At 42.7% G+C, this 14,254-nt stretch overlaps 1 protein-coding gene across 1 annotated transcript; it reads left to right on the top strand.

Annotated features, from left to right (window-relative positions):
- Positions 1-8,981: 8,981 nt before the first annotated feature.
- Positions 8,982-13,946, top strand: EPCAM (epithelial cell adhesion molecule). The gene is made up of 8 exons (XM_040059052.2): positions 8,982-9,107; positions 9,704-9,944; positions 10,221-10,286; positions 11,462-11,525; positions 11,894-11,995; positions 12,167-12,361; positions 12,758-12,799; positions 13,500-13,946. Exons 1-8 carry the CDS (start codon positions 9,044-9,046, stop codon positions 13,539-13,541), a joined length of 816 nt encoding a protein of 271 aa, XP_039914986.1. The 5' UTR covers positions 8,982-9,043; the 3' UTR covers positions 13,542-13,946.
- Positions 13,947-14,254: the final 308 nt, after the last annotated feature.

Raw genomic sequence — 14,254 nt, 5'->3', positions numbered from 1 at the left:
TATATTATTTTATATAATATTTATATTAATAAAATTCGTACGACCTGGGCTTGAAAGATCTGGGATTCTTACAACCTCTTATTTCTGTGAGAAAGGAAAAAAAAAAAAAAGAAAGAAAAAAAAAAAGACAGAAAAAAAAAAAGAAAAGAAAAGAAAAAAAAAAACTTCCATATATACACTGGAACTCCATTATATGAGATACATAATTATATAGCTATCCAGAATTTGGTCCAAAAAGGCAGCTGCAGAGCAATTTGATTCCTTTAAATGAAAAAAAGGACTTAAATTTTTCAGTGTTTACATATAGATTAAGATGCATCACTGAGAAAAACACAGGGTAGTATTTTCATAAATGACATTTAGGATATACATACTTTTTTTCAGATTTTGATATTTTTGAGATGCCTTTGGCCTCTGATATCCTTTCCAGTGAACTTTTTTTTGCCTAAGAAAGATAAAATACCATGGGTAAAACACCTTGTATTTCTTTTCAAACCAAGTCATGAAAAACCACCATTGACTCTTTTAAATACAGATCATTATCCACAATAAAATATGCATTTTCCAGTTAGAGACTTTTCCTACTTCCTGCAGAGCATGAAATAGGAAAAAAAGTCTCTCTGCCCTGCAGAGATGACTGCTGACCCTGCTGAGGGAACCTGGCCTCTCAAATACATTCTAAATGAAATGCTCATGGATTGAGAGCCAAAGACCCATAGTGAAACTGAAACATGCATCTAAAAAGCAAATTTTGGATGTGAGGTTAATTCGTTCAGAGTAAAAGGTGTAGCAAGTCACAGCAGTAAATTAAAGAGGAACAGACGAACCACCTGAACCCACATCTGTCACCAGAAACCTGTTTTATATGTGGGAAGAGAGAGTAAGGAATTAGATGAGTTGTGTGAAACAAATTATTAGGGCATCATGGTGCCTGGACTAGAACTAAGCATAACAGACTGAACACAGTTTACCAGCTTGCTACTGGGGGTAGTAAGCTAGGATACTGGAAAGGTGCCTTGCAGTTAAATCCTTGCTTTTGACAAATGTTACAGTATGATCAAAATTAAAAATAGTTCAGTGCCATTTAAGTGTATGTTGCTGATGGATGGATGGATGGGCAGGAAAATTGTTTCCAGATTTGTTTATGTGAAAAGAACATCTGAGGACACAGCAGTGTATTCTAATATTAAAGTCCCAAAACAGCTGTAGTTCTTCTCAGGTACTGAGAAATTCAGGAGCTAGAAGGGAAAAAAAATATTTGGAAATTATGCAGTGAACAACAAGTGTAATGACTAGACTAATAGAGCAAATGGTAAAAGAGGCTGCCAGCAAACACAGTGCATGTTTAAACATGCTGCTCCTGCATGCTTCAAACAGCCAAGCACTCTGCAGCAACACATCTCCATAAAGTGCCTGGGACATAAGTTTGAACTTGTTCATTCCTACTGTAAATAGACTGATATATCCTGTATGAACTTAACTAATTCGAAGCAGACGGGGAAGCCTTTAAGATTTATTTTTAAGGATTGGCACCTGTGTGCTTGTTGTAAATGAAACAAAGTAGTCTCATCTGAAGAGTTCCAATTTCTCTGTAAAAATAAATAAATGAGATAGACTATGTTAGGTCTTCACCATCATGCCACAAAAGATGAATGATATCTCTCAACATCAGTAACTCAAAACTAGCTGTGCATATTTTACATGAAAGGGAAAGGAGATGATCTGCAGTGTTTTCCTTTAAGTCTTTTTTGAACCTTCTGACATCATCCACCATATTCTAAGTCTTTTTTAGCCACTGAAGATTGCATTTTGGATTTGCATGTATTTAATAACCATGGCTATATTTGTTACCCAGTTGGGCCCATGCCATTTCTTCATGCGGAATTGTGCAAAGAGCCCTAATAAACAGGACTCCTCTCTGCCTCCATGGCCCTGGAGCCATTTGTTCCAGATGCCAAGAGCAGCAGACTTCCTGAGAGGCAGGTGCAGGAGCAAGGAGCAGGTGTGTGCAACTGTGCCCAGGGTGCTGCCCATGTGCTGTGCATGCGCAGAGAGACTGGATTGCCTACGTTCACACCGAAAAATGGGAACTTTCCACCTTTTCCTTTACTCCTCTTTCCTCTCAGAAACAACTGAAAACCACCAAAATCTTCCAGGGGAAAATGTGGCTGAACAGAGAAAGTTTCAAGAATTTGACTTAAGAAATCATTTTTATAAAATGGCATTAGCTAAAAAGTGTTTAATTCCATCTGGTAAATAACATAAATGCTTTGCCTCACTGATGTAATGTTTAAAAACACATTAATACACTAAACTACAAAATATCCAAGGAACCTATTATGCAGGAAACATATCTAATGTTGTTATCTACGCACATAAAAAGCAGAAGAACATTGGTTCTTTCAAAATAACATCCTAATTCTTATCCTGAAAGCAAGTTTCCTAAATAATAGCTGTTTGAGTGGCTAAAGAATAGATGGGAGCCTTCAAACTTTTAGCTAGCTGGCTTGTGATTCTATAACTGGGCAAAATGTGTAAATCTCACCAAATCTTTCTGATCTTGTTTTCCAGGTTCAAAGTTTACTGGTCACATAATTCAGGTCACAAACTCTTTCAAACACAGTATCTATTTAGTCTCTGCTTTTATACTGTTGAATACAATTGAATCTTTGTCCATGACCACAGCCCCTATAATATGAAACAATCGTGGTAATTAAGACAGGAAAATTTTTCTGTTGTCAAGAGCCATATTTGCATGGCACAGCATTCAAAAGACTCACCCCATGAAAAGATTAATCAAAAGTAGTGGAGCTATAATTTCTGAAGCAAGAGAAAATTGTTTTCATATGCAAATAATTTGGCTCCCATGCTCTTGTATTGCTAGGAAAGGAGCAGCATCAAGTTCAGTAGTGGGAAGGCAGAACTTCAAGGACAGCCCTTTAGAGACTAAAACCAGACAAGTTAAAATCTGACCTGGAAAAAGTCCAGGATTTACTTTTTTTTTTTACTCCCATCCAGTGGTCCAGGCTCCACACAGTTAAATCAGAATTACCACAGTTAAACATTGAATGCCCCTCCCAAGAAGCAATGGAGTCTATAATTACTCCACAACAGGTCAAAAAGCATTCTTGTTTCACCAAGTTCAGTAATCATAAGTTGTAAAAGTTCTCTCACTCAGAGGTTGAAGCAATAAAATGCCTAGTACAAGGGCTGTAAATTAAAGTGCAAAGAGAAACAGATGAACTTTGGTAACAGCTATTGCCAACTAAAAAAAAATAAGGGAAACTCATGAACTGTGAAAGTAGTCAAAACACAAAAGCAATTTATTTCAGCAAGGGACAAAAAAAGCCAAACACTAATGGTATGCCCAGCTCTTTTAACCCCACACTCTGCTGTCCGTTGTGTCGCTGTTTGTGGGATGAGATTTTCTCCCCAGCTCATGGGTGTATTTATTCACCTTTGCTTGGGGTATGACTGTGCACACAAATTAGAGTGAGGCAAGAGTGGGTGGGGATTTACAGCATGTTAACTGCTCCCTGGAAACTGCATGCTGTGTGCATCCTATGGCCCTGTTTTCGTTGAGGAATGCATGGCCTCTGCTCGCTGCCAGGTACAGCCATGCCCCTGGGTTACCCGACAAACTGTAAATCCACGCCCTCACTAGCCCCATGGCAACCTGCACAAGTCCAGCACAAGTAAATTCAATGGCAGGTTTTATGACAGAAGTACTCAATGATAAAACCACATTGAGAGACCAGCTCTGTATAACCATCTGCTTCAGTTCTGCCTACAGCCCAGAGATGTTGTCACGCAATAAAGCATGTTAAAAACTACCTAGGACTCTCTCAAATCATTTTCAACCAGTGTTTTGACAAAGTTCTGTCTGTATCTTCTTTCACAGAGAATGGCTAAAAGGCGGGAAAAAAATAAAGCATCTTAGATGCCAAAACTGAAACAATTTCAGTGTAAGCAGAGCTTCTTTTACTATGACTTGTGATCTCGTGTTTTCCTCTGAGCCCTTTCCAAATGCTACAAACTTGATAGATTGGGCACAGTATGAAATTAGGATTCCTCACTGCTGTGCAGTAGTCTGGATGAGGAATTATTACAGTTTTTACATCTAATGCTGTTTATTTGAAGCACCTTTGAATGCTGACAATAGATGTTCAAAAAATGCTGTCAGTATCAGAGCCATGGAGATGCATTTTCAGGTACGTAAAGATGAGGGTGACAAACCTGTTACTGGCCCCACCCTCTGGAGTTACGACTAAGCCCTGGCAGAGAGGTGAGGATGCCACAACGTATCAGACAGGTTGGTTTCTATAATCCTCAAAGACACAAATAGAACATACATTAATTGCATGAGCATTTCTCTCCTGTGGCTACACCCTGTCTAGTTGTATGAACCTCTGAACCAACAGCCCTGTACCTCTTAGTAGCTACTCTTACTTTCAAAGGTCTCTTACCTGGTAGAGATCCAAGCTGTGGGCTTCTAAAGCTGAGGACAGCTTTGTGAGGGTTGCCACTGCTTCTGAACTAATTTCCATTTTCAGTGTGCATGACAGTTTTGTCAAAATGCACACTGTGTTATTAAAAAAAATAAGTAATAATCTAGAAACAGACCAAACATGTAAAATAGCTTTTTTTTTTTTTCCTGGGTTTGTTTTTTTTGTTGTTGTTGTTGGGGGTTTTTTTGTTTGTTTGTTTTTAAAAGCATTTGAAGTAGTTAGACAGTTAGCAGAAAGGCCTGCCTGCTCATTTATTTTCTTATTGTCTTTATACTTGACCACCTCCATATGGCCAAGACATTTAAGTTCTCCAATACTCCAAATGTTCTCATTATTCAAATCAGTATAAGAAGACTTACCTGTTTTCTGGTGGTTTTCAAACAGACATGAAAAATAAAATACACAGAAGCACCAGTTTTATTACAGTCCTTTGAACAGCAGCATGCGTCAATTTGTGACAACATGGAATCTTCAGAAACACATATGGACAAGGTACTGTACATAATTTCTCCATGTAGTCCTCTTCCTACAGTTCTTTCAAGGCTTCATTCTATGCAGATGATGAAGTCTGGCAAAAAAAAAAAGTTGAATGCAAACATTCTGAAGCTGTCCTAATAAAAAGTTCCTGAGCAAGGCATAATGATATAAGTAGCAATGTCTGCTGTCCAAAAATATCTGTTGGTACTTTTGAGCATCAGTGTTTCTGGTTGTTTCTATCTTTGTCAGCCTTAACCAGTTAAAAGTAATGAAATTTCAAAAGCCATTAATTTTGTTAGAAAAATATTAATAAGACTATGCTTCACAATTTGGTATCATACATGACCTATTTCCTAGGGATGAGACTGGTTATCTTTAGGAGGGTACACCCAAAGCCAATCAGGTTTGCTGCCTCTGAAGAATCTCAGTTAGATCGAGATTGCCAAATACCCCAGTGGCATTGATCACGCTCTCTCCACTCATCTCTCTGATCTGCTGACCACAGTGCATGTCACAGCCCCACCTTGCATTTCCTGATACTTCAGAAGTGACTCATACGCCCTTGCGACTTTCCCTGAAAGCAGATTCTGTCCCTTTGCTGTGCCTGGGGAGTTTCACAAAGCCCACTTACCTAATTTCTAGTGAGGACCTGGAAATGACCTCACGTCATATCCCAGTATCACACTAATTCATACTGGCTTCAGAAAGAGCCGGATTTATGTCTTTGGATCTGATTCACAATTCACTCAAGTCAATAGAGAATCTCCCCCTGGAGTCAATGCCTTTTGAGTATTTAAGTGAACTAATACTTTATTCTTCAAACATCTGGATCTGACGTAAATTACAGAGCAAAAGTAGAAAAATACAGAGCACGTGAGTTTTCCTAATGTGAGTTTACATACTTTGTGTATGTAGAGTTTGTTGACCAAAACTTTTTTCTTTTTGCTACATAATAGAGCCAGTAATATGCTCATAGCATTTAAATTATAATTTGCCTGAGCTGTAATTATGCTTTAATAAGAGTAAACCACAAGTAGCCTACACTGCACTGCCTAATCAGCAGTCAGCTATTTGATAAGAGAAGGTATCTCCAACAATTGATAAAATAATCCTGTTTATAGCCAATATGGAAGGCAATTACCTTTTAGAGCTGTGTGCTGAGGAAAAGTTAATATAGAATAGCCATTGCATATGGTCATTTATATCAGCAACAGAAAGGTACAAGCACCACAAAAAGGTGACACTGCCTCCCAACCCCCCAGACACCAAGGTGCCTGTGTAATAAACTTCAGCACCCAGGTCCTTGTACCTGTTTAGCCTCATGTCTGCTCCACTGGCTTTGTTTCTACTGGGAAAGTACCCTCAAAATAACCTGGAAAGAGGGTAAGATTAACTCTGCTGGAATGGTCCCTCATTTCCACTGCCTTGCCTAGTGAATGACCTTACACAGAGCAATTCTCCTTCAAAAATACTGAGCAATGTTTTAAAAAATAGTTTTCTTCACATTTGGATTTGTAAAACTAGGCACAGAGATTTATCTATACAGAACAATGAACAGGAGAAGAAAGAGGACTAGCTGTACCCAGCCTGTTCTGTTCTTCAACGTTTACATATTAAAAATAAATAAATAAATAAAAGCAAGAGCCTGTCATAAAATTTATTGGTCCTTATTATCAAGGCTTACGTAGGTCAGCTTGGCAAATTGATAATGTCAAGACAGCTCTTCTGATCTTGAACAGACCAGTACTTTAACATGGAATTGTAAGGCAGACATTTCTGAACTCATTGATCCTACTCATCTTTCTGGAAAATGCCATCAATTGATGAAAGCAATGCAAGAAGTCCATATCTGAGACTTTAGTCTTCCCAAGCTTTCATATTGCCAGACCAAGCTTTCCTTTTGTGTCTTTGACAAGCGTATCAAGAATATACTTATCAATCAGAAACCACGCAAAACCACAAAAAGAATCAAGATAAATGCTGCAAAACTCTGATTCAGGCTGTACTAGGAGCAAATAAAAAGAGCAGTCCTTTAACATGGACCCATCTGAGACAGCAGCAGGGCACTGGAGACAAAAACAACATACAGAACCAGGTACAGCCCAAACACAGCTGCACACAGAGACAAAAACACTATGATAGTTCACTGGCAATTTCGCTTCAAACATGCAAAGTTTTTAGACAGTTTCTCTTACTAACTTCTGCATGTGAAAAAGCAGAAACGTGTTTTTATTGTGCAGCGAACTGGAAAGAGGAAGCTTCAAGTCTTTGGGTAGAATGTCATTCTGGTTTTATCCCGTAGTAAAATAACTTGTTTTTCTAGGGTGCTAATATATCTTTTAGAAAGATATAAGCGTATTTTTTAACTGAATAAATAAACTCAAGGTCCATAAAGCATTCCTGGCGCACCATATCTATCTTTTGTCTTCCATTTTGGCATTGCTTTTACACTTTGGAAAGCCATCTTAAAGCCGGCAACCGGCTCTCCCGTGTTCCTCCTAGGGAACCTGGCAGAGCTCTGGCACTACCTCCCATTTTGTCGGTTCCCACAAAGCTGCGCTGCTCAGAGACAAAGCACTCAGGGCTTTGAGTGAGGAAATGAGGGTACTGCAGCACCAGAAACGAATCTTCAGGGCAACCTTGAGGTAGAGACATCTACTACGTGTTCTACAAAGGAATGAAAAAACGAAAATAAAACCAAACACTTATCAGTAAAGATCCTTACGAAAATTGTTCGCTCTATACAGATCAGCATCCTGGTTTTTAATTTACTGAGGAGTTACCAGAATTTATGCCAAGGACAGAGTAGTCACACGGCACCCCCGGATGCGAACAGAGCTCATTACAAAGTGCGAGTATTCGCTGCTTGCTCTCACAGCTCGCCGCGAGGGGAGTGGAAACACCCCCCGCCTGTCCCGAGGGAAGAGGCCGGGGGCCACCAGGCCAGGGCAGAGAGCTCGGGAACTGCCCCGGCGCTCCGAAGGTCAGCGGCGGGCGCGGGAAGCCCCGAGGCGGGAGGGACGCGGGCTCGGCTCCCCCTGCCCCTGTGGTCACAGGGCAAACGCGCCCGGGAGCTCCCGGCGGTGACTAACACTTTCCCCCTCGACGGCGGCGGCAGCTGTCCCCCGGCTCCCCGCGACAGCCCCAGCCCGCCGCCCCTCCGCCCAGGCGGGCGGTTTCACACGGCCCGAGTCAAAAGCGGGCAGGGCCGCGCCTCGGGACGCCTCTCGCTCCCGCTCCCCATTCCGCAGGAGAGGCGCTGTCGGGCCGGGGCCGGGAGCGGGTCCCGCCCCTGCCCCATCCGTTTCGCCCAGGTGCGGGGGAGGAGGGGGCGGTGGTTTAAGAGCGCGCCCGGCGGGCCCGGGGAGGAGCCGCCGCGCCCCCCGCGCGTCCCAGGTGTAACCGGGAGCCGGGAGGGCGCGGCGCAGCCACCAGCACCTGCGGAACCTGTCGGGCGGCTCACAAACCGCTCCGCCGCTGCCGCGCACGCAGCGCCTCACTCTCTGCCCGCGTCCCCGAGGACTTTCCCCGGCCTCTCCGCGCCCCGCCGCCCCGCCCCAGCCATGAAGCCGCTCTGCGGGGCTGCGCTCCTGCTGCTGGTGCTCTGCGCCGCCGCCGCCGCCAGGACTGTGAGTGCCCCGCACCCGTCTCCTGACCGAGCTGCCCCGCCCCGGGACCCCCTCCCGCCCCCCGCTCTCCGTAGGGGCCGCTCCGCTCGGTGCCCCGAGCCGCCAAATGGCGACACCGTTCCCTCCCGTCCCGTTCGCCGGGGGCGCGGAGGGAACCGGAGCGCCCGGCTCCAATAGCGCCGGGCCCCGATTAGCGCCCCTTTGTCCGCGCCTCCAGGGCAGACCCGGGCTGCGCAGGGAGCCCTCGCCCCGCGCTCGGGAAGGGAGGGAGGGAGGGTGCCCGGAGGGAAGCGGGGGGTGCGGGCACGCCACGCCCGGCAGGTGAGGGGCGGCTTTGTCCGTCCTGTCCGGCCGCGGTGCCCGGCTCACGGCCCCGCTTCTCTTGCAGCGTGTGTCTGCCTGAAGACAAGCGTGGTCACCAATTGCAGGATGGTCAGCGGGCAGTGCCGCTGCGAAGCCATCGGCTCCGGCATCGCCGTGGACTGCAACACCCGTGAGTAAAAGGGCACGGCAGGGTGGGTGGCGCGGAAACGCGCCCGCAGAGCGCCGGGGAATACGTGAGAATCACTGTTGAGTTCCCAGCGAACAATGGAGGCAAGAAAGGAGTTCTTCTTCCTGGTGTTCCAGGTCAACTGCTGTTGGACGATAAGCGTTCAGGGTTTCTTTGCTTGTACTGATGTAGGCTCTCAATATTTGCTCTCGAGTGGCAAGAATTTCTCGAATGTAAATGTTTAGCTTCCTTGCAAGCACATATCCTCACTTTTCTTACAAATCTAGAGGGAAAGTGCCTTGTGACAAGACCGTGCTCTGGGTCCAAGCTCAGCTAAGTTGCGAGCAAGCCTCTAGCTGTGAGAAATGGGAGCTGTGAGTCCCAAGGCCGATCTTGTTAGGCTGTTTTGCCTTGGGAGGCTGGCATACCCCAGCTGTATTGATTTTATGCACCACCTACACATTAGACATCTGCTCTTCCGTGTAATGGCTTTGAGTCTGGTTGCTGCTGATGTAACCTTGTGTTTGTACGAACTCAGAGCTCTGCTTTGGACACGCGTGGTCTGATGCTGCATAACGCAGTTTTCTGGTTATTTTTAGTGACTTCGAAATGCCTGCTAATGAAAGCAGAAGTGATGGGCTCAAAATCGGGTCGTCGTGAGAAACCGAAAGATGCGTTTGAAGATACTGATGGCCTCTATGATCCTGAGTGTGAAAACAGTGGTGCTTTCAAGGCGAAGCAGTGCAATGGAACCACCTGTTGGTGTGTGAACACAGCTGGAGTTAGAAGAACTGACAAACACGACGCAGACTTGAAGTGCAATCAATTAGTCAGAACGAGGTAAGTCTTTCAACAGGTTGTGCTGTGGCATGAAAACATTCCTGTATGAGGCTCTGCCTTGTGTGAATGATGCACTGGGGATGAATGAAGATGGAGCAATCAACACTTGGCTACTGCTGGGTTATTTTCTTCAGAAACAAGGAGACATTGAATGGGTTTAGAAGAGAACTTTGCTTGCCTCGGTTTTGTCTCATTGTTCTGTTGTTTTAGCCTGGGGTTAGATTTTTTTGGTATGTGTTATATGCATGTACTTCAAGAATATTCATTGTACTTCAGGTGGATCATTATTGAAATGAAACATGCTGAGAGAAGTGCTCCTCTGAATGCTGAATCTTTAAAGAAGTAAGTGATGATAGTAATATGTCATGGTGTGGTGTATACATGTCCTACTAGATATCTAGTGTATTTCTAAACAGTTCCTCAAAGCATTGTCAGACCTCGGAACTCATTTGTAAGGCGTTTTGAAGCAAGCTGCAGATTCTTCATAGAATTGCTTTCATTTGTGTTGGAAACAAATTAACTGCTAAAGAGGTTCCCTTCCATTTAAAATTGATTACTAGGTTTTTTCCCTCCTCAAATCAATATACTAAAAAAATGGAAGATAATGGATGAAACTGTTCAGATCGTAAACTGACAAAAATGGCAGAAGGACCACATACAAGCAGCAGGAAGAAATTGAGAGTTTAGCCTTTTTTATCTTTTTTTTTTTTCTTTCTAAATGTTATTAAAACCCTACTTGTAGCTATTAAATCACCTCCCTTCCAGAACAAAAGCTGCTGCCCTCTAGCTCTTCTTCTGAGCTCTTCAAACTGGTAGAACACTTCTGTCTAATACAGGCATTTATTTTACAGTAAGTGCATCTTCACTCTTAGGAGTTAATTGAACTCTAGTATGAAGAGTGCACTGGGTTTGGTTGGAGCAGAGTTAATTTTCTTGATAGCAGTTGGTGTAGTGCTGCATTTTAGACCAGTGACCAAAATGGTGTTGATTAATTCACCAGTGTTTTAGCTGCTGCTGAACAGCACTTACACAATGTCAGTGCCTTCTCAGACTCTCTCTCTGCTGCCCCAGTGAGTAGGCTGGGAAGGGGACTAGGCTGACCGGAATTGACTGAACAGATGGTCTATATTGTATAATGCCATGTTCAACGATAAATCTCAGGGTAGCCATTGCTCAGAGGTTAGCTGGACATTGATCTGTCAGTGATGACTGATTGCTTTTACATCACTTGAGGTTTTATCTTTCTCCCACCCAGCCCTTTCACTTACCAGACTGTCTTTATTTTAACTGCAGAGGGTTGTTTGTTTGGTTTCTTTTCCTCTTGCTTTTGCCCTTCTGATTCTTTTCCCAATCGTGCTAAGGGGAAGTGAGTGAGAGACTAGGTGAGGGTTTAGCTGCTAGCTGAGGTCCACCCACCACAGAGACTGCGGAACAATTACACTGGTCTTCTCTACTTCTCAAATGATATGTGTGAAATAACACAATTTTTAACAGCCGTGGCTTTCGTATCCTTGCAGGTTTTTCACAGATACCATTACCAGTCGTTACCAGCTGGATGGCCGCTACATAACCGGTGTTCTGGTAAGAGGCACATAATGTTCACTAAAGTATCAGAACTTTGTTTTGTTATAGCTTGTAAAACTCGTATTTGACTAATGCAATACTGCATGAGTTTTAGTAGAAGCTCTCAAAACAGTGAGCAGTTAGCAAATAGCTGTATCTGAACAGAAATGCTGTGAATCGCTGCTCTCCTTAGTCTGTCGATAGCTTCTTTGCTTCACATAAAAAGTGGAATTTGAATCCTACTGTAAACAGTTGACTTGAGTTCAAAACCCATAAACTTGATCCAGCATGCAAGTTCCTAAACTGGATCATAATGTTTTGGTGAATATTTGATAGCTGGATTTAAAGTACCCCCTTCTTAATACCACGCTGTATTTTTATTGCAGTATGAAAACCCTTACATTACTATTGATTTGAAGCAAAATTCCTCAGAAAAATCGTTTGGAGATGTGGATATAGCTGATGTGGCCTACTACTTTGAAAAAGATGTAAGTGTGTCATGGGTAAAGTCTGCCAGAGGCTGGGTGTGTGTCTTGCACTGCACTTGGGAGTTTGGCTGTGTACCACCTGGCTAAAGCAAGGTGAATTATTCCTGTGATGAGATAAATGCCTTACCATAAATGTGAACCAGTAAGTCTTGCTTTTCCTATCTCTGTTAGGTAAAAGGTCAATCCATTTTTCATAATAATGGGCTAAATGTCAGCATTGACAACGAACCGGTGAAGTTTGAGAGGACGGTGGTCTACTATGTTGATGAAATACCGCCTGAGTTTTCCATGAAGTCTCTCACCCCTGGTTTGATTGCTGTCATTGTAGTGGTGGTAATAGCAGTAGTAGCTGCAATTGTTGTTCTGGTAAGTTCTAACAAAGCTGCCAAGAAGAACGGTACTGGTACAATTTGGGAAGCAACGACATCCATGTTTGCACTCTGACAGAAAGTCTTCCTTTATAAATTAGCTTGCTTCTTCAGACTTGGGAGGTGGGAAATCGGTGATGGGCACACTGTCACTGTTTCAGGTTACAGCTGAAGGGTGTCACCTGGAAAACAAGTACTGGAAGTAATTCATAAAGGTGAACAAAGTACCTCCTGGTTTAAAGCAGTTCAGAGTGACAGACAACCTTGTTTGTACCTACCTCACTTCGAAAGGATGGGGAATGGACGGCTTCAAGTTTTGTGGTTTTTAAAGTCAAAACCAGATTAAGTTACTTGCATATCAAGACATAAAAAATATTGCATCCTTCTCTTACAGGTCCTCACAAGGAGGAGGAAAGGGAAGTACGTGAAAGCTGAGGTAATTAATTTCTGTTTGTGGTACATGTATGGGGAGGAGGTTGACCAGAATCCAGAAACTCCTAAGTTTGCTGTAGGTTAAAAACTCGAAAGCTGTAAAATTAAAAGCTTTGGGTGCTTCGGATGTGTTCAAGGAGACTGAAAGTCTTCAAATTCTGTAGCTAGTGTCCACCTCTGTGTAGTTCTGCACTAGTTTCAAATGCAACTGGTGATCTGCTGCTTTTCCCAGGGCTGAGGGGGTTGGGGTTCGCTTTTACTGCATGTCCTGTTTTACATATGTATAGCAAAGGGCTGTGCAATCCACAGGAAGTGCTGATAGTCTTGTTCTCTGACTAAGACCTTTACTGAGGTATTTGCAAGGATCTTGCAGCTGCTATTGAAGACCTGCTTTCCAATAGAATGGCAAATGGTGTTTCACGCCAAGTGTGGACCCTTCTGTGAAGGAATCCAAACAATGTTGTAGCTAAATAGTATTGTCTGCTTCCGGCATGTACCCTAAGTAGTGGGGGGTTTTTGTTTGTTTGTGGGGGTTTCTTTTGTTTTGTTTTTTAATTTTTTTGTGGTGGGTTTGTCATGGTTGGTTCTAACGCCGCATCAAATCCATTTGCTAATGAAAATCTGGGTTGTTAAGTCCCAATGACTTACGGAGTCTCAAAGTTTAGAAGCAGCACAGATGTTGATCTCCCTCTCCTCCCCTCCAGGTGAAGGAAATGAACGAAATGCATAGAGGACTGAATGCTTAACTAAATCAACTGAAGAGAGGCGAGAAGACAACAAAAACACTGGAGGCATGAATCTTAACTCTTAGAAGTTTCTTCCTGAAACGAGGCAATTGTGCTCACTTAATGATTGTTAAAACTCCTAACAACCAAGACTGGTAACCATTCAACTGCTTTTACTATTTGTTGAGAGTTAAATGCCCCATTTTACTCAGTAAAACTTAACTATTTGCTCCTGATTTTATTTTTTTTATGATGATGAAATGAATTAACACCTGCTGTTACTAGGATTTGGGGGCATACATGCCTAAATGGTTTATTTACCCTTGGTGGGAGTTTGTATTGAAAGTAAATGATTTGTAGCTATGTTGTAACAAGACTGTCTCCTATATGACTGGACACAACATTTTTATGGCAGTTTGTACATATTTGAAGTTGCTGTTAACTTTTATGACTTGAATTAATAAAACTTTAAAACAGGCTTGTAATTTTTCCATGGTTTAAATGATAATCTGCTAAGTTATCATGCTTACAAAATTTGCAGTTTGATTCCTTAAAGCAAGGAACTTTGGAATAGTTGAAAATATTCTAGGACTCCAATTAGCAGTTTTTATTAGCCATCTAGTGTCTCAATAGCATGATTTTTTCCTTAAAGCCGTGGAAAATATGTAACAAAAGTGAAATGATAATATACAGATTGCTGTATAAAAAATGAACAGGCCAAGAATGCAGTCATT

This window comes from Hirundo rustica, chromosome 3 (genome assembly GCF_015227805.2).
Source record: "Hirundo rustica isolate bHirRus1 chromosome 3, bHirRus1.pri.v3, whole genome shotgun sequence".
Classification (NCBI taxonomy): Eukaryota; Metazoa; Chordata; class Aves; order Passeriformes; family Hirundinidae; genus Hirundo; species Hirundo rustica.
The sequence above is the reverse complement of the archived record's forward strand: the minus strand, read 5'-3'. Positions and strand labels throughout refer to the sequence as shown.

Excerpts from the sequence above, each read along its gene's own strand:
- EPCAM (XM_040059052.2), top strand. The coding sequence starts at position 9,044 with ATGGTCAGCGGGCAGTGCCGCTGCGAAGCCATCGGCTCCGGCATCGCC. Across the intron at positions 11,526-11,893 it reads GCTACATAACCGGTGTTCTG|TATGAAAACCCTTACATTAC; the intron begins GTAAGAGGCACA and ends TTTTTATTGCAG. Across the intron at positions 11,996-12,166 it reads CCTACTACTTTGAAAAAGAT|GTAAAAGGTCAATCCATTTT; the intron begins GTAAGTGTGTCA and ends TATCTCTGTTAG.